Genomic DNA, 22,843 nt, shown 5'->3' on the forward strand with positions numbered 1-22,843 from the left:
CAGGAGCCCAAGGTGAGAATAGATTAAACCATAGCTGTAGATGTAGAACTTGCTTGGGATATGATAGGATCAATAGATGTTTCAGCAAGGCATATGTTGTTCCACCAAGGATCAAACCAAAGAGAAGTGCATCTTCCATTACCAATCGTATAGTGGATATAATGTCTAGCGAGAGGACGGAGCTATAAAACTTTTCTCCAAATCCAGGAGTAGTCTGTAGGCTTTTTCATTATCCAGAAATGTTGATGTTTGAGAGCTGTCGAGTGAATCCATGAGGCCCACAGAGAGGGGGCCTTAATGATAATATGACAAAGATGACGGAGGATTTGAGCTTTGTTCCACTCCTCTGTGTTGCGAATGCCAAGACCCCCTTCCTCTTTAGGCATCGTGATTTGAACCCACGAGACTTTAGCCCCTCCCTTAGTAGAAGCGTCTCCTCTCCAAAGAAATCTGGTCATTATTGTTTGCAATCGACTATGAACAACTCCAGGGAGAAGAAAGTGATTTGTCCAGAATCCAATAATCGCAATAAGAAATACTTTAATTAATTGGGCTCTTCCAGCTAGAGACAGAACTAGAGTGGTCCAAGAGTTCATCCTCGCGGTGACTCTCTCAATAAGAGGCATGCAATCATTGTATGAGAGTTTAGAGGAGATAAGAGGAACCCCTAAAAAACGCACCGGAAGCTCACCATGCGAGAAAGCAAAGTTGGAGTCAAACCAGGTGATGAAATTACTCGTGCATCCACCAAAAAAGACCGCACTTTTGCTTATACTTGCATGAAGACCACTCCAAGAAGAAAACAATTCAGGGCATCATATATTATGCATCACAGAGGCCTCATCACCACGGGAAAAAAGAAGAACATCATCCGCATAGAAGAGGTAAGTAAGATTCAACTCTCTACATTTCCAATGAAATTTAAAATCATCAGGGATCTTCATGAGTAAACTCGACAAAACATTCATAGCCACAGTGAAGAGGTATGGGGACATAGGATCACCTTGTCTAAGCCCCTTCTTTCCTTTGAAGTATCCTGATAAGATGCCATTAATCTTGATCGAGTACATTGAAGTAGAGATGCAAGCATAAATCCAACCCAGAAATTTAGAGGGGAAGCCCAATTTATGTAAGGCTGTCATTAGAAAATTCCAGTCCAGAGAGTCAAAAGCCTTATGTAAGTCAATTTTCAGGGCACACTTTGGCACCCCAGTTTCTCGGGAGTAACCTCGAAACAGCTCCTGAGCCATGAGAATGTTATCCGATATATGACGGCCTTTAACAAAAGCAGACTGAGAGATATTGATGATAGAAGGAAGAACATGCTTTAAACGAGAAGCAAGGATATTTGCTATACACTTATAGGCAATGTTGCAGAGAGAGATAGGCCTGAAGTCCTTCATGTTGGTTGGATTGGCCACTTTAGGAATCAAGGAAATCCCAGTGTTATTGATACCCGTGTGTATGACAGAGGTGTGGAAAAAGTGCTGAACAGCCTCACAAAAAACAGGACCTACAATATCCCAGGTTGGGAGGTAAAATTCTACAGGAAACCCATCAGGACCCGGGGCCTTATTTTGTTTCATACCTTTCAAGGTCTTAAGAATAAGATCAGAGGAAACTGGTGCTTCTACAAATGTAGAATGCTCAGCAGAGATGGTGGGAAAATCCAAGTCTTCAAGCATACACGGCTGAGTAGGAGATGCAAGTCCAATAGTGTCAGAAAAGTAGTTCACAGCAACTCCTGCTACCAGGTTGTGTCCAAAAACCATGGCCCCTTCTTTATTCTCAATAGCAAGAATTTTGTCACGATTCCAATTAGACTTGACTTGATTGTGAAAGAACCGGTTATTACCATCACCTAGGTGAAGCCAATTGACACGGGATTTTTGCCGTAAGAGAGCCTCCTCCTGAATAAGACAAGTCTCGAGGTGTTTAAAAGCAGCTATCTCAAGTTTAAACAACTCAGGAGTGGAAGATGTGGAAAGAGATTATTGGATATCATGCAAGTCATTTCTGGCCAGATGCACCCTGGAGTGAAGATTTCCATGTCTTTTATTAAGGGTCACCAAGGCACCTTTAACGCATTTAAGCTTCCTACATAAGATAGCCATAGGATCCCCAAACCAAGGTTCATTCCAAGCAGATGCCACCGTTTCCCGGAAGTTGTCAAGATCACTCATAAAGTTGAAGTACTGAAAAGATTTAGCAAAATGCTGCATATGCATTGGAACAGAGTGCATAAGAGGGAAATGATCCATGAGGCCCATAGGGTGCACCTGAACAAAACCTTCAGGGAAGGTGGTAATCCAGTCTTGATTGCCCAAGATACGGTCTATGTAATAACCCCAATTTTTGGAAATTTTTGAAACCCTTATGAATAGTGTTTTTGCTGAATGAGAAAATTGTTCATGCCACGCTATGTAGGGGTTCTGTTATTGATCTTATGGGATATTATTAGTACTCTATGTGGTATATAAGTGTATGTAAAGATCGTCAGAATCCAATTCTGAACACTTTGATTTTTTCCCGGAAATCCACTAGATACAGAGAGAATTGAGTATAAGGTAACAGGATAAAAAGGATTTAAATTAAAGGATTATAAGAGAGGATCATAAAAGGAATACAATATATTGAGAAAGGTTAAGGGAACCTAAGTAATAAGATCCCGGGTATGATCCCTCAAACGATAAACGAGAACGAAAGATAAGCGAACCGTAAAACAAATAAGTGACCAAGAGACAAGCTTGTACAAGAAGCCAGGGATTGTGACATCATCAAACCACAAGGTGTGGACAAGTGGGAGCATTATGACATGTGCAAGGTGACATAGGCATGACAAGAAAGGAAGGAGATGTGGTGACTTTTTAACCACACAAAATCAAGGGCAACTAGGTAATTTACTAAATCAAACACAAAAACCAAGCCAACCAAGCCAAGCAAAATCATTTTCATCAAAAATCAAAAAGAAACCAAGGCATGGTTCATCATGCTCTCGGCTTTTACTATTGCAAATGGGCAAAAATTTCAAAAATTCAAGATCCAAGCTTCCTAAATTGGTGAGTAAATTCCCTAATCATCTTCATGCTTAGTTAGGGCTATATCATGAGTTTAAGCCATTAATTCCTTCTCAATCTTCTTCATTTAATCAAAGAAGAAGACTATGAATAGTGTTTTCAAGTTTTTAACTTGAAGTTTTTCTTGTTTTTCTTGAAGATCCAAGCTTTCCTAAGACTTCTCAAAGCTTCTTAAGGCTTCCTAGCTCCTCCCACCACTTCAAGGAAGGTATACCATCTCCAAACCCTAGATCCCTATGTATTATAAGATGATTTTAATTAGTAGGATGATATTGTAGCTTGTTGTTGTGATTTAGAGTTTGGGATTTGGAACGGTAGTGAAATGGAATGGTAAATGTTGTGGTTTTGATTAAAAGAACTTAAGTATGATTAAATTTAAGCTTAGGCATAAGTATGAATGATTAAATTGAATTGGTTGGGGTTGTTATGATGTGATAAGGATGGATGTTGGTTGTATGTTGGATTTGAGGTTGGTTTGTGGTTGGTTTTGAATGGCTTAAAATTGGGAAATCGCGTAAACATAGCCGTCGTAACGTCCGATTTTCTTTGGACTGTTTTTGTGCATAGCATTAGGACCCAAGAACCCCCTGCTAGATTATGACCACTGCCATTTTTAGATAGCTCATGTTACGAGCTTCGTTTTGATATGTAGTTCGTTCGATTCCGATGCACGGTTTAGGAGAAACGACCGTTTCAAGTAACGGCGTTTCGCGAACGAAACTTTTTCCCTCGCTTTACTTCGAAACATAGGTTAAAGACCAAAAAGGGTTAATTAATGTATGAAACATTTATAGTAAGTGTGTTAGGCAGTTGGTAAGACACTCGCGAAGGAATCGCTTTAAAACTCGTAAAGGTTAAATTATTAAAAATGGTGGAGCCGAGGATACCCGAGTGACTTAAGCAAATCAGTGAGCGCAAAACAAGCGTTAGAGTCTAAGTTAGTTAAAGTATAGATTTACAAGTGATTTTGGGTTAATTCCAACTTACTTGTTGTTTATAGGTTACCAGACTCGTCCCGAGCCTTTTATCACCCCAAGTCGCTCAGGCAAGTATTCTATCCGTTATACTGTTGTTGTGATGTATATATTTGTATATGCATGATCTTGCGATAAATTGTTACGACCGGCATTTTATGTAATATTATTTGTGAATTTGGTATAATATTAAGTCAAATGAAAATATATTTAATGATTGTACGTTTGTGTGAGTGAAAATTTCTGCATTATAAATTTGCTTTGGGTAGTATATGATTTTTCAAAGCAAGAGTTTATTTAATTTCTTTATTTTTGATTTATAAGGAATATTCTAAGCTTTGGAAAAATCTTCTTTTAAAAGGCATTTTGATCACAAATTTTGAAAATGATTTTATAAAGTCTCTAAAAATACAAGTTATTTTATGGTATAAATTTTATAATTTTTGAACTTGTATTTTATTTTATAAAAATAAATCTTTACAAATTTTATTTGTTATAATTATCAAATTACATGAATAACCTTGCATGCAAACTCTCTTTCTATTCTCTCAAAGGGCAAATAAGACTTTTCCAACCCCACTAACTCATTTGATTATTACCAAATTACTACCTTAGCCTTGCATGCAAAATGGCCTAACTTTAGCCAAGGGACATTTTTGTAAGTTCTCACTTCCACTCATTACTTGTCAACCAAATAGCATAAAACAAACAAATCAAAGTGGAGAGAAGTCATTCATCATTTCACACTCCAACACACCACAAAAATTTCTCTCTTCCCCTCCCTCCCTTTTGCTCTCGGCCGAACCCCATTTGCCCCACTCCCTTCCATTTTTCATTTCATTTCTCATCTTCCCTAGTATAATTCTTTCACCTACATTTATTTTATATACTTCCCAAGAGTTTTGTGATTTGGAAGATGAAGTTTCATGGTTGCATGTGTAGTTTTGTGTGATCTCCAAAGAGAAACTCTTGATTCTTGTGAATTCAAGAGCTCTCTATGAGATATATTATGTATATGTGCTAACTAAGTGTTTTATGGAGATATCATGCTTTAAAATCCTTTGCATGCTACTGAAATCTCATTATAAATTTATGTTTAGCCATGCATGCTAGTTTTAAGATATTAAAATGATGATCAAACATGTTTTGCATGCTATTCTTTTCGAAATCATGTTGTTATCTATAAAATCCGAAATAGATGTGCTTAAATAGATTGTTTCCATGATGAATTTCTTATTAATACTTAAAAGGAGTTATATTTCATAATTATTAAGGATAAGTATTAGGTGCAAGTCGATTTTGCAAGCATTTACAACTTTATGCCTAGCCGAAATCTTGTTATGTGCTTTCCATGAGTTGCATGTTATATATTTAGTTGCATGTTGTTGTTTTTAGGCATGGATGATCTCACCCAATGTTATTTTGAGAATAAAGGAGTTAGTTCAGTAGATTACCATGTATAAGTCTTGGTTTAAGTATTGAGTTTTTGAGTTGTCAAGTCAAAACCTTGGAAAAATGAGAGTTATAGTTTCTGCAGAAAAATCAGTTTAATACCCTGAGGTTTAGAGTGAGTTTTGACCATGTCATTGATGTGCACTTTGAGGCCCAAGATACCAGAAGTTAGTATGGGGAGTATATAATAGGTTTTAGGAGTTGGTTGGAGGTTTGCATGTCATTTGGTTAGGTGCACAAGTAGAATAACAAAATCTGTCCAGCAGGGGACAGTTTTGTTGCAACTTAGAAATAGGGAGATTTGGCTATGTCATGGGTAGGCCCTCATTAGGCTCAATTGTGCCTTAGTTAGAGGGTATATCAGAGAAGTTTTACCAACCATAGTTCATAGGATATGAGCTAGAACCATGTGTCACAAGTTAATTCAAGTCAGGGCATTTTCTGCCCAGAAAAACAGGGGAACCTTGGACTTTTAGCTTAGGCCCAAGAAGGCCCAAGCCAGGCCTTTGAGCCACATCAAGCTTGTGAGATGCCCTTAGGTCAGGAGAGTCTTGTGTAAAAATTTTGAAGAAAAACTTGTAGTTTAAGAGTGTCTAATGCACTCAAGAAACCTTAGTTACCATTCTGAAATTTGCACCAGTGAGCACTTTCACTTATCACATAGTTTTAGAACACTTAGAAGTGAGTATTAGGTCAACCACCATAGTTGTAAGATAGTATAAGGTCAGTAGAGAAAAAGGCACAAGTGAGGGTCAATAGGTTTTGGATAATTTAGGAAAGGCACATTGAGTTAGGAAGTCCAAATTTGAAGACTTTGTTTAGTTAGCGACCAAGTGACTTAAGTGGTGAGTCGAGATCATCCAAGCCTAGTGTGGCATTATGGTGTATATGATGTTATTTGGTATTAATATACGATATGTGATTATGTGGCTACGTGTGTGCATTTGAAAATATAATGGTGGATATGAATTAAGTGCGTATAGGCCTAAGTGCCATCCATGTTTAATTTCGGGTTGTAAATAGGTTAAGATGGTAAGAATATATTATAATGAGGATTATTATTATTTATGTAGGATCTCGAGACGAGGGAAAACTTGCCATAAAAGTCGAGTGAAGCTCCAGTTGTTGCTCCTACCAGTCAGACCAGACCAGTCTATCTCAAGGCAAGTGATTCAACTTGACCTTCGTATTCACTGTAAACAGTTCATATATATATCGATGCAATTATCCTGAGTCATTTTGATATATTTAAATCAAGCGTATCTTTTGTTTATCTTTGAGTTACATAGAGATGCCATGAACCCTCGAGTACGTATTGCAAGTAGTTCAAAAATCTTTCATGATAGTTTAATGCCATGATAAAATAGAGATTTGTTATAATACCTTATTGATCCTTTTGATTATCATGCTATTGATCCCTGAGAAATCTTGATATTGCACCCTGATGCTTTGATTCAACTCTTGAAATAACCTCGATAGAAACTTTATCTTGATACCTAAAAGCCAATCATTTCTTAAATTCATTCATGATTGTTTGATAACCCTATCCTTACCCTAAAAGCTTGATACCCTATTATATCTTGAGCTGATGATCACTTTCTTTATATTTTAACACCTCTATCCTATTGGAACCAGTGATGCTTATCTTCTTGATGTTCTAATACCTATACCTTGTCTACAACCATTGCTTTAAGCCTAGTTTGGCATTACTCTTTCATATTATCCAATAGCCTTGCTCAATTTCCTTGTCAAAGTTCTTGTTTATGGAAACCTCTCAATTACCCTAATATAGTAAAGTCTAGTGGATCATGGCCCTGAGATTTAGTGTCATATTTCCAGTGTTTCAAGTTGATCTATAATCCCTTGATAAAAATGATTACAGTCGAAAGAGATTTTGTCATAAATCGGCATCAGTTTTTAAAATGATTAAAATGTGGATTTTTCAGTCCCAAAGGGGGATAAATGTTTTCTTTGAATGGTGGATCTGGACTGAGACGGGAGTCCTTTCCACACTTATATTAGGCTTAAAAGTTGCCTAGGGATTCCCAATAATGTTTTAGAACCCAGCGAGGTTCGGGATTACTTCGCGGCTGATCACCGGCTGTAATCCGTAGCGTCATAAAATGATTTTGATTAAGAATGATTTTTAAAATTTGTTTTGATGCAAGCAAAATGATGCCAACTCACATAAGTTTTATCTCTCGTTATCATTGATAATGTCTTTCCATTGTCATTCCTAAAGGTATATCTCGATTTATGTTTTGTGTTGTACTATTAGCACTTGTTGAGCTTTTGGCTCACTTCTTGCTTTACCCTTATATTACAGCTAGCAGCTATGGTTAGATTCAAGCAGACTGCCCGTAAGACCTGTGATGCTGATGCTTATGTTCGAGCTCAGGTAGAATAAGTAATAATAGTTGTGTGAGGACTCGGTATTTGTAATCAGATGTAATAGTTGGTAGTGTTGGGCTGTTCCAAACCCTAAACTGTAAGATCTTGGATTTTGGTTGTGTATTCTTCATTAAAAAGATGTAATAGCTATATTTATTTCGCTATTTAAGTTGGGGGTGTGACAGGTTTTGGTATCAGAGCTACGGTTTAGAGTCCCTGGACAGCCCAAATAGGTTATGGGATTTGTGTGTAGGTTATAGATAGTATGCGAGAGAGTAGGTTAAGTAAATTATTATTAATACTCCTCTTATTGGTTGTCAGCAAAGGGCGCATTCCTCGTCATCCTCAGGGTCGGACGACACTATTGCTTTCTCCGTGTATGCTGAGTTGAGGCGCGAGTTCGACATGCTTCAGGGCAAGTACGACCGACTGATAGACCGACTGAAGAACGTGTATCCGGACAGCCGAAACTACGAAGGGAAGCCCAAGGATCAGATGATTGCGAGACTTGAGACCTTGGTTCAGTACGTCAACACTAAGCTTGAGGAGATGCCAGCACACCGGGACCGTACCAGCCAGTATGTCATTCAAATGGTGGCGGATGAGCTCCAGAGCATTATGAAGACGCTTCGAGAGGAAAAGACTACCAAGCCCCGTTCAGATGGAGTGGAGCCTTAGTTCTTTCCATTTACCTTTCATGTTGTTGTACTATCAGACTCTATAGAATCCCCAGTTGTTTCCGTCTTTCCTTTAAATAAGCCTGTTATTCCTAGAATCAGACTATGTCCCAATCCTATGTACTGTGACCTTTAAAAATTTCAATAATTATGTGCTATTGTTCCATTTGCTCTCAACTGTTATTTTATGTTTTTATCATCATATCTGCTTAATTTGGAAACTTGACCCCATATGTAAATGAGAATGCCATGCGATACCCTCGAATCATTTTATCATTCATATTTGTTATGACACAACTCTTATTTCAGGATCATGCCTCCCAAAAAGAAGAACCCAACAACCACCTTCACCACAGACCCAAATATTCTTCGACTACTGGAAACCTTGCAACAGCAAACCAATGCTATAGCTCAACAACAACTAACCCTTCAACAACGAATTGAAAACCAAGATAACCGTGAGCCACACCAACCACCTGAACCACCAGTACCACCTAGACAAATTGTCACTTTCAAAGCTTTTCAGAATGTGAATCCACCTGTATTTCATGATACCACTAATCCAGTGATAGCAAACACCTGGATCAAGGAGATGGAAAGGGCTTTTGAGTTGGTACAGTTAGGAGACGATCAGAAGACGCCGTATGCCACTTACTTCTTGAAGGGAGAAGTCATCTATTGGTGGGAATCAGTAAAAGCTATGGAAGTCACTCAGCAGGTTTCTTGGGAGAGATTTAAAAAGTTATTTCTGGACAAGTATTACCCTAAGTACATGCAGAATCAGATGGAGCTAAAATTTCTTGAGTTGAAGCAAGGGAACATGACTGTATTGGAGTATGAGAAGAAGTTCACTGAGTTGTCAAGGTTTGTGACAAAGTATACCAGCACTGAGGAGGAAAAAGCAAAGAAATTTCAGCAAGGATTGGAGCCTTGGATCAGAGATAGGGTGGCTATGTTTGAGCTTGAAACTTATGCGGGAGTAGTACAGAAAGCTGCTCTGATTGAGAATAATGGGATGCAGTCAAGGAAAGAGAGGGATAACAAGAAGAGGAAGGTTCCATTTTATGGAGAAAAGTCTGAAGCTGGAAGTTCGCAAGATCGGAATGTAAAGAGGATTGGTTTCCAGAAGGGCGGAAATTTTCAAAGGAAGGGAAATTTGGGCAAAAGGCAAGAATCAAAAGGGAACAATCAGGCAAGCCAAGGGCAAGTTGGAGAAAACAGGTTCCAGAGGCCAGAATGCAAGCACTGTGGAAGAAGGCACCCCGGAGTATGCAATAAGCTGAGTATGACCTGTTATAGGTGCAATCAGAAGGGACATTTGGCAAACGAGTGCAAGATGCCGAAGCCAGGAGTTACGTGTTACAAGTGTGGGAAGACTGGACACATGGCTAGGGAGTGTAAGGCAACAGGACCAGTCAGAGCTCTGATGAACGTGGCAAGTACCAGTGCAAGCGTGCCAACTGAGGTATTGGCGTTACCTCCACCACCCGCACCAACCCCGCAAGCAACAACAAGGACATTTGATCTAAAGATGAAAGATGCTGTTCAGAATTCTGAGGTGATAGCAGGTACACTTTTATTCAATAATGTCAAAGCTAAAGTATTGATTGATTCGGGAGCAACAAGATCTTTCATATCAGAATCTTTTGTTGATAAGCTCCAATGTGATAAAATGGTTATGAGTGAGGTAGTAAAAGTGGTAATTGCGAACCAAGAGAAGATTCCTGTGAATCAATTTTGTCCAAAATGTGAGATTGATATTTCGGGATATAAGTTCTCAGCCGACTTGATACTCTTCAAGCTGGGAGAGTTTGATATAATTTTAGGAATGGATTGGTTAGGAGAGAATAGCGCTCAGATAAATTGTAAGACCAAGAGAGTGTATTTAAAGACGAAGAGTGGAGAGAAGGTAGTATTTAAGGGGCAGAGGCAAGGGCAACTATTTCTTACAATTATTCAGGCTAAGAAGCTACTTAGAAAAGGTTGTGAGTCGTTCCTAGCATATGTAGTGGATTCAGAGAGAGGCAGCCCCAGCATGGAAGATATTCCTGTAGTTAATGAGTTCCCCGATGTGTTTCCCGACGAACTACCAGGCTTACCACCAGATCGACAAATTGAGTTCGAGATCAACCTTGCTCCAGGCACGGAACCAGTTTCAAAGGCTCCGTATAGGATGGCACCAGCAGAAATGAAAGAGTTGGCGAGCCAGCTACAAGAATTATTGGATAAGGGAGTGATACGACCAAGTACGTCGCCATGAGGAGCACCTGTTCTCTTTGTGAAGAAGAAAGATGGGAGTATGCGTCTATGCATAGATTACCGGGAGTTGAATAAAGTAACGATCAAGAACCGCTACCCGCTACCAAGGATAGATGACCTTTTTGATCAGTTAAAGGGAGCAAAATGCTTTTCGAAGATTGATTTGAGATCGGGATACCATCAATTAAAGATCAAGGAAGAAGATATTCCCAAGACCGCATTTAGGACCAGATATGGGCATTATGAATTCCTAGTAATGCCGTTTGGATTGACCAACGCTCCGGCCGCATTTATGGATCTGATGAATCGAGTATTTAAGAAGTATTTGGATAAATTTGTCGTGGTATTTATTGATGACATCCTTATTTATTCTAAGTCGGAAGAAGAACATAAGCAGCACCTCTGGATAGCATTGGAGATACTCCGACAAGAGAAGTTGTATGCCAAGTTTACCAAATGTGATTTTTGGTTAAAGGAAGTTCAATTTTTGGGGCATGTTATTGGAAATGAGGGAGTTAAACTGGATCCGGCGAAGATTGAGGCAGTTATGAGTTGGGAGAGGCCAAAGACTCCTACGGAAGTGCGAAGTTTTCTAGGATTGGCCGGATACTATAGAAGATTCGTCAAGGATTTCTCGAAGATCGCCACGCCATTGACCAAGTTAACCAGAAAGAATCAAAAGTTTGAATGGAGTGCAGAATGTGAAAATAGCTTTCAAGAGTTAAAACAGAAGTTGGTAACAGCTCCGGTGTTGGTACTTCCAGATGATCAAGGGAATTTTGTAATATTCAGCGACGCTTCACATAAGGGTTTGGGTTGTGTGTTGATGCAACACAGTAAGGTAATAGCATATGCGTCAAGACAGTTGAAGCCGCACGAGTTAAAGTATCCGACGCATGACTTGGAACTAGCCGCCATAGTGTTCGCACTCAAGATTTGGAGACACTATCTCTATGGAGAGAAGTGTGAAATCTACACGGATCACAAGAGTTTAAAGTACATTTTTACTCAGAAAGAGCTCAATATGAGGCAGAGGAGATGGCTGGAATTGATCAAGGACTATGACTGTTCGATAAATTACCATCCTGGAAAGGCGAACGTAGTGGCCGATGCGCTGAGTCGGAAGGAGAGATTGAATATGATGATAACATCAAAAGAGTTATCTGAAGAAATCGGAAAATTTGAATTGGAACTTTGTGCTTATGGGAAAGTCAAAGAAGTTTGTCGTGCAATGACCTTTCAGCCAACACTAATGGAAAAGATAAAGAAGTGTCAAGAGGAAGTAATGGAAAAAGAGAAAAATCAGTTATCTGGAGAAGAGATTAATACTAAAAGGGATGAGCAAGGAATACTAAGGTTTTCATCCAGAATATGGATTCCTCATGTACCTGAATTAAAGAATAAGATCCTCCATGAAGCCCACCATTCAAAATTTTCAATCCACCCGGGAAGCACCAAGATGTATCAAGACTTAAAGAAGAACTTTTGGTGGCCAAATATGAAGCGAGACGTGGCAGAATGGGTTGCGAAGTGCTATACTTGTCAGAAAGTAAAGGCAGAACATCAACGACCAAGCGGATTAATTCAGCCCCTGAAGATTCCAGAATGGAAATGGGAAAATATCGCTATGGACTTTATAGTAGGACTACCGTGAACAAAATCCGGACATGACGCAATATGGGTTATAATTGACCGTCTTACGAAGTCGGCGCATTTCCTTCCAATAAATGAGAAGTCGTCACTGGACAAGTTGGTTCATCTGTATGTGCACGATATCGTATTAAGGCATGGAGTACCCGTATCAATAGTTTCAGACAGAGATCCCCGATTTAACTCGAGATTCTGGAAGCAATTCCAGGAATGTCTTGGCACGAAGTTGAATATGAGCACGGCGTATCACCCGCAGACTGATGGTCAGAGCGAAAGGATGATTCAAACAATCGAAGACATGTTGCGCAGTTGTGCAATTGATTTTGCAGGAAGTTGGGACGACCACCTTCCATTGATTGAATTCTCATATAATAGCAGCTATCATTCCAGTATCGGCATGCCACCATATGAAGCTTTGTACGGGCGAAAATGTAGATCACCAACAAGTTGGGATGAAGTAGGAGAAGGAAGAATTCTCGGCTCAGAATTGGTACAACAGTTGCATGACTCAGTCAAGTTAATTCAGAAAAGGTTGCTTGCTGCTCAAGATAGACAGAGGAAGTATGCGGATCCAGCGCGTAAGGATGTTCAATTCCAAATTGGCGAAGCTGTGTTGCTAAAGGTGTCACCTAGGAAGGGGTTGATGAGATATGGCAAGAAAGGAAAGTTAGCACCTAGATACATAGGTCCTTTTGAGATTTTGAGTCAAGTAGGAAAGGTGGCCTACGAGTTGGCCTTACCACCTCAGTATCGGCATGTGCATAATGTGTTCCATGTGTCGTTACTTAAGAAATATAATCCTGACACTAGCCATGTGATAGAATATGAACCCGTAGAAATTCAGGCAGACCTGTCATTTGTGGAGCAACCGGTTAAAATACTCGACTGGCAAGTAAAGAGTCTTAGAAATAAGTCAGTAAAGTTAGTAAAAGTACTTTGGAGGAACCCTAAGGTCGAAGAGTCGACTTGGGAGTTAGAGTCTGATATGCGTTCCCGGTATCCTCATTTGTTCTCTTAGATTCTGGGGACAGAATCCCTTAAGGGGGAGAGGATGTTACGACCGGCATTTTATGTAATATTATTTGTGAATTTGGTATAATATTAAGTCAAATGAAAATATATTCAATGATTGTACGTTTGTGTGAGTGAAAATTTCTGCATTATAAATTTGCTTTGGGTAGTATATGATTTTTCAAAGCAAGAGTTTATTTAATTTCTTTATTTTTGATTTATAAGGAATATTCTAAGCTTTGGAAAAATCTTCTTTTAAAAGGCATTTTGATCACAAATTTTGAAAATGATTTTATAAAGTCTCTAAAAATACAAGTTATTTTATGGTATAAATTTTATAATTTTTGAACTTGTATTTTATTTTATAAAAATAAATCTTTACAAATTTTATTTGTTATAATTATCAAATTACATGAATAACCTTGCATGCAAACTCTCTTTCTATTCTCTCAAAGGGCAAATAAGACTTTTCCAACCCCACTAACTCATTTGATTATTACCAAATTACTACCTTAGCCTTGCATGCAAAATGGCCTAACTTTAGCCAAGGGACATTTTTGTAAGTTCTCACTTCCACTCATTACTTGTCAACCAAATAGCATAAAATAAACAAATCAAAGTGGAGAGAAGTCATTCATCATTTCACACTCCAACACACCACAAAAAATTCTCTCTTCCCCTCCCTCCCTTTTGCTCTCGGCCGAACCCCATTTCCCCCACTCCCTTCCATTTTTCATTCCATTTCTCATCTTCCCTAGTGTAATTCTTTCACCTACATTTATTTTATATACTTCCCAAGAGTTTTGTGATTTGGAAGATGAAGTTTCATGATTGCATGTGTAGTTTTGTGTGATCTCCAAAGAGAAACTCTTGATTCTTGTGAATTCAAGAGCTCTCTATGAGATATATTATGTATATGTGCTAACTAAGTATTTTATGGAGATATCATGCTTTAAAATCCTTTGCATGCTACTGAAATCTCATTATAAATTTATGTTTAGCCATGCATGGTAGTTTTAAGACATTAAAATGATGATCAACCATGTTTTGCATGCTATTCTTTTCGAAATCATGTTGTTATCTATAAAATCCGAAATATATGTGCTTAAATAGATTGTTTCCATGATGAATTTCTTATTAATACTTAAAAGGAGTTATATTTTATAATTATTAAGGATAAGTATTAGGTGCAAGTCGATTTTGCAAGCATTTACAACTTTATGCCTAGCCGAAATCTTGTTATGTGCTTTCCATGAGTTGCATGTTATATATTTAGTTGCATGTTGTTGTTTTTAGGCATGGATGATCTCACCCAATGTTATTTTGAGAATAAAGGAGTTAGTTCAGTAGATTACCATGTATAAGTCTTGGTTTAAGTATTGAGTTTTTGAGTTGTCAAGTCAAAACCTTGGAAAAATGAGAGTTATAGTTTCTGCAGAAAAATCAGTTTAATACCCTGAGGTTTAGAGTGAGTTTTGACCATGTCATTGATGTGCACTTTGAGGACCAAGCTACCAGAAGTTAGTATGGGGAGTATATAGGTTTTAGGAGTTGGTTGGAGGTTTGCATGTCATTTGGTTAGGTGCACAAGTAGAATAACAAAATCTGTCCAGCAGGGGACAGTTTTGTTGCAACTTAGAAATAGGGAGATTTGGCTATGTCATGGGTAGGCCCTCATTAGGCCCAATTGGGCCTTAGTTAGAGGGTATGTCAGAGAAGTTTTTCCAACCATAGTTCATAGGATATGAGCTAGAACCATGTGTCACAAGTTAATTCAAGTCAGGGCATTTTCTGCCAAAAAAAAAAAAGGGGAACCTTGGACTTTTAGCTTAGGCCCAAGAAGGCCCAAGCCAGGCCTTTGAGCCACATCAAGCTTGTGAGATTACCTTAGGTCAGGAGAGTCTTGTGTAAAAATTTTGAAGAAAAACTTGTAGTTTAAGAGTGTCTAATGCACTCAAGAAACCTTAGTTACCATTCTGAAATTTGCACCAGTGAGCACTTTCACTTATCACATAGTTTTAGAACACTTAGAAGTGAGTATTAGGTCAACCACCATAGTTGTAAGATAGTATAAGGTCAGTAGAGAAAAAGGCACAAGTGAGGGTCAATAGGTTTTGGATAATTTAGGAAAGGCACATTGAGTTAGGAAGCCCAAATTTGAAGACTTTGTTTAGTTAGCGACCAAGTGACTTAAGTGGTGAGTCGAGATCATCCAAGCCTAGTGTGGCATTATGGTGTATATGATGTTATTTGGTATTAATATACGATATGTGATTATGTGGCTACGTGTGTGCATTTGAAAATATAATGGTGGATATGAATTAAGTGCGTATAGGCCTAAGTGCCATCCATGTTTAATTTCGGGTTGTAAATAGGTTAAGATGGTAAGAATATATTATAATGAGGATTATTATTATTTATGTAGGATCTCGAGACGAGGGAAAACTTGCCATAAAAGTCGAGTGAAGCTCCAGTTGTTGCTCCTACCAGTCAGACCAGACCAGTCTATCTCAAGGCAAGTGATTCAACTTGACCTTCGTATTCACTGTAAACAGTTCATATATATATCGATGCAATTATCCTGAGTCATTTTGATATATTTAAATCAAGCGTATCTTTTGTTTATCTTTGAGTTACATAGAGATGCCATGAACCCTCGAGTACGTATTGCAAGTAGTTCAAAAGTCTTTCATGATAGTTTAATGCCATGATAAAATAGAGATTTGTTATAATACCTTATTGATCCTTTTGATTATCATGCTATTGATCCCTGAGAAATCTTGATATTGCACCCTGATGCTTTGATTCAACTCTTGAAATAACCTCGATAGAAACTTTATCTTGATACCTAAAAGCCAATCATTTCTTAAATTCATTCATGATTGTTTGATAACCCTATCCTTACCCTAAAAGCTTGATACCCTATTATATCTTGAGCTGATGATCACTTTCTTTATATTTTAACACCTCTATCCTATTGGAACCAGTGATGCTTATCTTCTTGATGTTCTAATACCTATACCTTGTCTACAACCATTGCTTTAAGCCTAGTTTGGCATTACTCTTTCATATTATCCAATAGCCTTGCTCAATTTCCTTGTCAAAGTTCTTGTTTATGGAAACCTCTCAATTACCCTAATATAGTAAAGTCTAGTGGATCATGGCCCTGAGATTTAGTGTCATATTTCCAGTGTTTCAAGTTGATCTATAATCCCTTGATAAAAATGATTACAGTCGAAAGAGATTTTGTCATAAATCGGCATCAGTTTTTAAAATAATTAAAATGTGGATTTTTCAGTCCCAAAGGGGGATAAATGTTTTCTTTGAATGGTGGATCTGGACTGAGACGCGAGTCCTTTTCACACTTATATTAGGCTTAAAAGTTGCCTAGGGATTCCCAATAATGTTTTAGAACCCAGCGAGGTTCGGGATTACTTCGCGGCTGATCACCGGCTGTAATCCGTAGCGTCATAAAATGATTTTGATTAAGAATGATTTTTAAAATTTGTTTTGATGCAAGCAAAATGATGCCAACTCACATAAGTTTTATCTCTCGTTATCATTGATAATGTCTTTCCATTATCATTCCTAAAGGTATATCTCGATTTATGTTTTGTGTTGTACTATTAGCACTTGTTGAGCTTTTGGCTCACTTCTTGCTTTACCCTTATATTACAGCTAGCAGCTATGGTTAGATTCAAGCAGACTGCCCGTAAGACCTGTGATGCTGATGCTTATGTTCGAGCTCAGGTAGAATAAGTAATAATAGTTGTGTGAGGACTCGGTATTTGTAATCAGATGTAATAGTTGGTAGTGTTGGGCTGTTCCAAACCCTAAACTGTAAGATCTTGGATTTTGGTTGTGTATTCTTCATTAAAAAGATGTAATAGCTATATTTATTTCGCTATTTAAGTTGGGGGTGTGACATAAATGCATATTGGTTAATTAGAAAATGTTGCGATATATTGAAGCATGCTGATATGGTATATATATATGCATGCCTGTCTCATATTCTTGAGTTATATATCTGTTGGTTCAGTTGATAATACCTATGCTAGAGGATAGCGGTAACTTGCATATACCCTTAGTATAGGGACCCAAAGGTGAAAATATTTTCTAAAACCGGGAGTCGAGGATCCCGAGTAGATTTTGTATATATGGATATGGATATATATATATATATATATGGTTATAGTTTTCCAAACTATTAATCGAATAAGGTTTATTCGATAACTTTAACTTTATTTTATTATTGAATATTATTTCGAATATAATTCGAAGGCGTATGACTCCTTTTATTTATTTATTTGAATATTATTTGAATATTCATTCGAGGACTTATGACTCCTTTTATTTTATTAATGAATATTATTTTGAATATTCATTCGAGGGCTTATGACCCTTTTATTTATTTATCTGAATATTATTTGAATATTCATTCGAGGGCTTATGACTCAGTTTATATTATTTATTGAATATTTTTGAATATTCATTTGAGGATCTATGACTCCGATTATTTGCTGAGATATATTCTTTATTTTATTAAAGAATAAGGTGTAAATAATCAAACTTATTTTCGATTATTCAAATAAAGATAGTACTTTTATATAAGTATATCTTTGGTTATTTAATATCCATTTCAAGTATAAGTTTTAATACTTCTACTTCGATTATTTTTATAAGGATTATCTTTATAAGAATATTATTTAAATAATAATATTCAGGCATTTTTCTAAATATACTGGGGACTGATTTACTTCATTAAATCAGCTTTACTCCAAACACCCTTTAAAGTGTTTTCGAGTCTTCAAAATGATTTTTAAAAGTTAGAGCGGATCCCAAAACTCATTTTTATATTTAAGATCTTCCTTTTTAAGGGGATTTAAATACTCGCTCAAAACCTGGGGAATCCGGCTCTGTGGTGTATTTTATATTCGCAACAAGGTTGCTGTTTTGATAAATGAATTGATTACTTACCCAATATTCGGGAAGTAAAATTCTTGGAACAAGTTAATCCATTAACAGGCATCGCCTGGGAAATATCGGTGAGTTTTCCTTTCCAACTAGATACGACTTCTTGGTGAAGCCGTATCAACAAGTTTCTACTTGGGGAAAGGGGGAACGAGCTTTACGTTTCAGAGTCATGGATTTCATCTGAACTAGGAGTGGCATAAGTGGCCGAGTAGCGCCGGCCCAGCCTTATTATATTGGCCCAAATGGCCTGGAAGTTCCGCTAAGGCGGTCCATTCCTTAGGAGTTCAGTGTTCGGTTGACAAGTAAATCCGACAGGTTCTCCTCTACATGTAGAAAATGGTGGGGTTGCACTACTACGACTGATCATCGTAAGTGGTCTTCCTGGCGCGGCAAACTCCCGTAATGAGTTCATCATCCAATTAGATATTTCTGCAACACTACCCAGAGTATTTCGATAGAAAGGCTACGGTTGGGCGATTGTTGAGTGTTGGCAGGGTCAAGTTTTCAAAATGATGTTTGCATCAAATGAAGTATCTCGTAACTTCATTTTATTTTGATGATATTTTAAAGATTTAATCTATTCAAATCTTGTCTTGTAGTCTCATCTATGTGATGAACTGTTGAAAGCTCATTATACTAGCTTCATAAATGATATAAGTATAGTGAAGTATTTGGTAACTTCATCCCTTGTTTCTACTTATATCTAGTAAGTAATCATCTTACTCGTGATAAAAGATTCTAGTAAGTATCCATTTAGATACTTATATTATTGTTATCACTACATATTATCTTGCGAGCTGTAAGGCTCACTCTTGCTTTATTTCTTCATTACACAACAACAGTTAGGAAAGATGGCCAGACTCCAGCAGACCCAGCGCAAGCGCGTGGGAAGCATCCCGCGTCTTCCCGATGATGTTGTGGCTGCTATAGCTGCAGAGGTAGATCTATTGGTAGATCAGGCATTCTATTTTTGAGAATCAAATTATGTATAATTATAACTTGTGGCAGATAATGGCAATTAACTGTAAATTTATCAAGTAATCATTTTGGGTTGTAATAACTTTTAAATTGTGGATTCAAAGACTTGTACTTATTTAAATTTCATCTCTGAGACTATAACGGGTTGTGGTGTGTGTTAGTGTGGGGTCACATCATAAGGTTATTATTATTAATTAAGTGAAGTGATATTGTGGAAAGAAAGACCGTGACGACCCGGATCCCCGACCCCGGATCTGGGGGTGTTACAGAAATGGTATCAGAGCTAAGCGTTATAAACCTCAGAGATGATGGGATGTTAAGATAATAAGTTCACTAAGATAATAAGAACTCTTGCCAAGTTCATAGTCGGACTACCTAACGTAGTACTGACAGTTAAAACCCTTATGGGAACCCTTATAAATGTAGCGATAGAAGCGTAGTTCGTTATCGTATAGAGTAGCGGGACTCCGAACCCTGAGGTTGAGGAGCAACAGCGCGATGATGTTTTATTACTAATTGGAGATCGGATTGTGGATCCGATAGAGTGTCCTAATGCAGGACCGGATGATGTTGATATTGAGGATGTAGCGGTTGAGGATGTTGTCCTAGAAGGGATAGTTGCTGAGAAGGATCCCATGGAGGATCCTGACAAGAATGAATAAAGGATCACTGATGAATTGATGACCATGGTTAGGTCGACTACCAGAGGTAGGATTGGTCGGTCACTACCAGAGGTTCGTTCAAGTTTGTAAAGACAGTAGCCCCTTTAACGCGGCTTACTCATAAGACTGAGAAGTTTGAATATGCAGAGAAATGCGAGAACAGCTTTTAAGAACTAAAGCAAAGGTTAGTGACGGCCCCTATGTTGGCGTTGCCGGAGGGAAAAAGGAGATTTTGTGATTTGTAAGTGACGCTTCACATAAGGAATTAGGGTGCTTCTTATATAGCACAGCAAGATAATCGCGTCTGCGTCAAGACAATTAAGGGAATTTAAAATTCGATATCCCCACCCATGAGCTTGGGCTCGTGGCAATAGTTTTGCCCTAAAGATTTGAGGCACTACTTGTATGGAGAGAAGTGTGAGATTCACAAACCATAGGAGCTCTAGTACATTCTTACGTAGAAAGAGCTCAACATACGCCAGAGGAGGCGGTTAGAGCTAATCAAGAATTATGATTGGGAGATTCTTTATCCTTCGGGGAAAGCCAATATGGTGGCTGATGCCCTTAGTAAAAAGGAGAGACTCAAGATGATAATGTCTTTTGGAGAGTTTATAAGAGATTTTGAGAAAATGGAAATAGTAGTGAAGGTAACCGGAGCCGGTACCGAAAAGCTGTTTGAGATAGAAATACAACCCAAATTATTGGAAAAGAACATATTGTGCCAGTAAAAGTGATGAATGAAGGCAGAAAGCCAACAAATAGATATGAGATTAATACCGAGAGAGATGATAAGGGAATAATGAGGTATTCCTATAGAATTTGGGTTCCAAATGTTTAAGAGCTTAAAGATGAAATCTTAGATGAAAGCTAGTTTGAGGAATAAGAGTTAGAGCAAACCCTGAACGTGATAGTCAGGGAGGTTGCCACCAAGACAAAAGGAACCCATAACATGATGAAGTGGAAAATGAGGATTTAAATTATGTAAGATGACCCCAATTATGGGGAGTAGGAAGAAATATTTAGACTGAGGAATCAAAAGTCGAGTAAGGAAAGGAGACCCGAGATGGTACCCCTATACGACAATTCATGGACCTGTCTAAAGAGAACTTAGACTATTATCCCCAACCACCACCCTGAGGAGACAGTGCGGTGGGAAATTCTTTCATGACCTTTAAGTCGCTAAGATCTCAGAGTTCCAAGGAACAAGCTGACCTAGTCGAGGCAAGAGCCTGGCTAAAGGAAATAGATGAATCATTTGAGACTCTAAATGATTGACGAACCACAAAAGACTGTTTTGTCACTTACCCTCCTAAGAGAGAGACCACCCGCTGGTGAAAGGCCAAGGAAGACACGGAGCAAGAGATTATAATAAACTGATTTAAGTTCAGTCAATTGTTTTCAGGAAAGTACTTCCCAAGGTTATGGAGATAGTGTAAAAGCTTAAGAGCCAGAACAAAGGCAGACGAGTATGATGAATTATGAATCTAAGTTGTAAAAGTTATCAAGATTCGTTCTGAAGACACGAATCCAGAATGACGGGATGTTTGAAATCAATGCTTATGTTGTGTTGGTTCATGAAATAACGATAAGAGAAAGGAATATAAAGGCAAGAGAGTTTGAGGAATGATAAGGGAGTTGGGTATGAGGAAACCCTAAAGACTCGTAGAAATAGAAATAGAAAAGTATGTAATCGTCCGGATAAGAGTGATTCACCATGAGTTAAATTGATGGTTGAAGGTATAAGAGATACATATATTTTATCCCCTGTAAGTTGGGAAGATTCGAGGAAACCTTGAGATAATTCGAAGGATAAATAATGAGACGCGGATAGACTGAGGAGACAAGAAAGTAAGAAATTAAGAAAATTGGATGAAGGAAGTGACCTTCAAGAAGGTAAAGTGTAAGACCGGTGGCATGATACCCAGAAAGGGAGACGCCAGATATGAAAGATATCCCAACATTGAGATGACTGTTGAGATAAACAACAAAAGTAAATAAGGAATTATTAAGAAGAAGTTCACGTTGAACATGACCAATATCTTCCAGAACATCCATGTTATCATTACCAAATCAGGAAAGAAAAGCAGATGACCATTGTTATCTTTTGGAGGCCATATGGATTGACCTAAATTTGAATAAGGATGCTATTATGAAGTTAGGTATAGACTATCGAGGTGGGAATGATGAATAAGATAATCTATCAAGGATATATGACTTGATTTATCCATGGAAGGATGCAGGTACCTTTTAAAGGTGGAATTAAGGATAGAACATTGATAACTTAAAATGAATCCTAGGGGAATGCATACAGGTTGGCATTTCACCCTTAATAGGGATAGTATGAGTTTTGACAGTATGAATTGGAAAATATTAAGGTAATGATGACCTTTAAGTATCAGTGGAGAAAATTTTTCAGAAACATATAGATAATGGTTCTAGTATTAGTAAAGGGTATTTGATATGCCCTGTATCTAGGGAATACAGGAGGAACGAATCAAGGATAACCTTAGAGGTTTTACAAGGAGAAAGGTAATATTCAAAATTCTCAAGAATAGAAATGTTGATAAAGGAAATATGACGTAATTATAATGTTGCCAAGTGGGGCACGTGTTAAAGCACGAGAAAGTATGGATCGAACCAGTAAAGGTCGAAATTGTTCAGGGCAATTAGGACCTAAGATAAAAGATGTTCTAAGTATGATTGAGAGTCAGTCATGACAAGTGATTAGCCTCTAAAGA

The 22,843-nt window shown here is 37.9% G+C and overlaps 1 protein-coding gene across 1 annotated transcript in view; it reads right to left on the bottom strand.

The window, feature by feature from the left end:
* Positions 1–815: 815 nt before the first annotated feature.
* LOC141680033 (uncharacterized) overlaps positions 816–22,843 on the bottom strand; it is a 30,547-nt gene continuing 8,519 nt past the window's right edge. The window contains exons 3-4 of the mRNA XM_074486366.1: positions 2,031–2,216; positions 816–1,910 (exon numbers count right to left, since the gene is read on the bottom strand). Of these exons, the coding sequence (XP_074342467.1) occupies positions 816–1,910; positions 2,031–2,216 (1,281 nt within the window). The remainder of the gene's footprint in view (positions 1,911–2,030; positions 2,217–22,843) is intronic.

Source organism: Apium graveolens, chromosome 8 (genome assembly GCF_009905375.1).
Source record: "Apium graveolens cultivar Ventura chromosome 8, ASM990537v1, whole genome shotgun sequence".
In the NCBI taxonomy this organism is placed as follows: Eukaryota; Viridiplantae; Streptophyta; class Magnoliopsida; order Apiales; family Apiaceae; genus Apium; species Apium graveolens.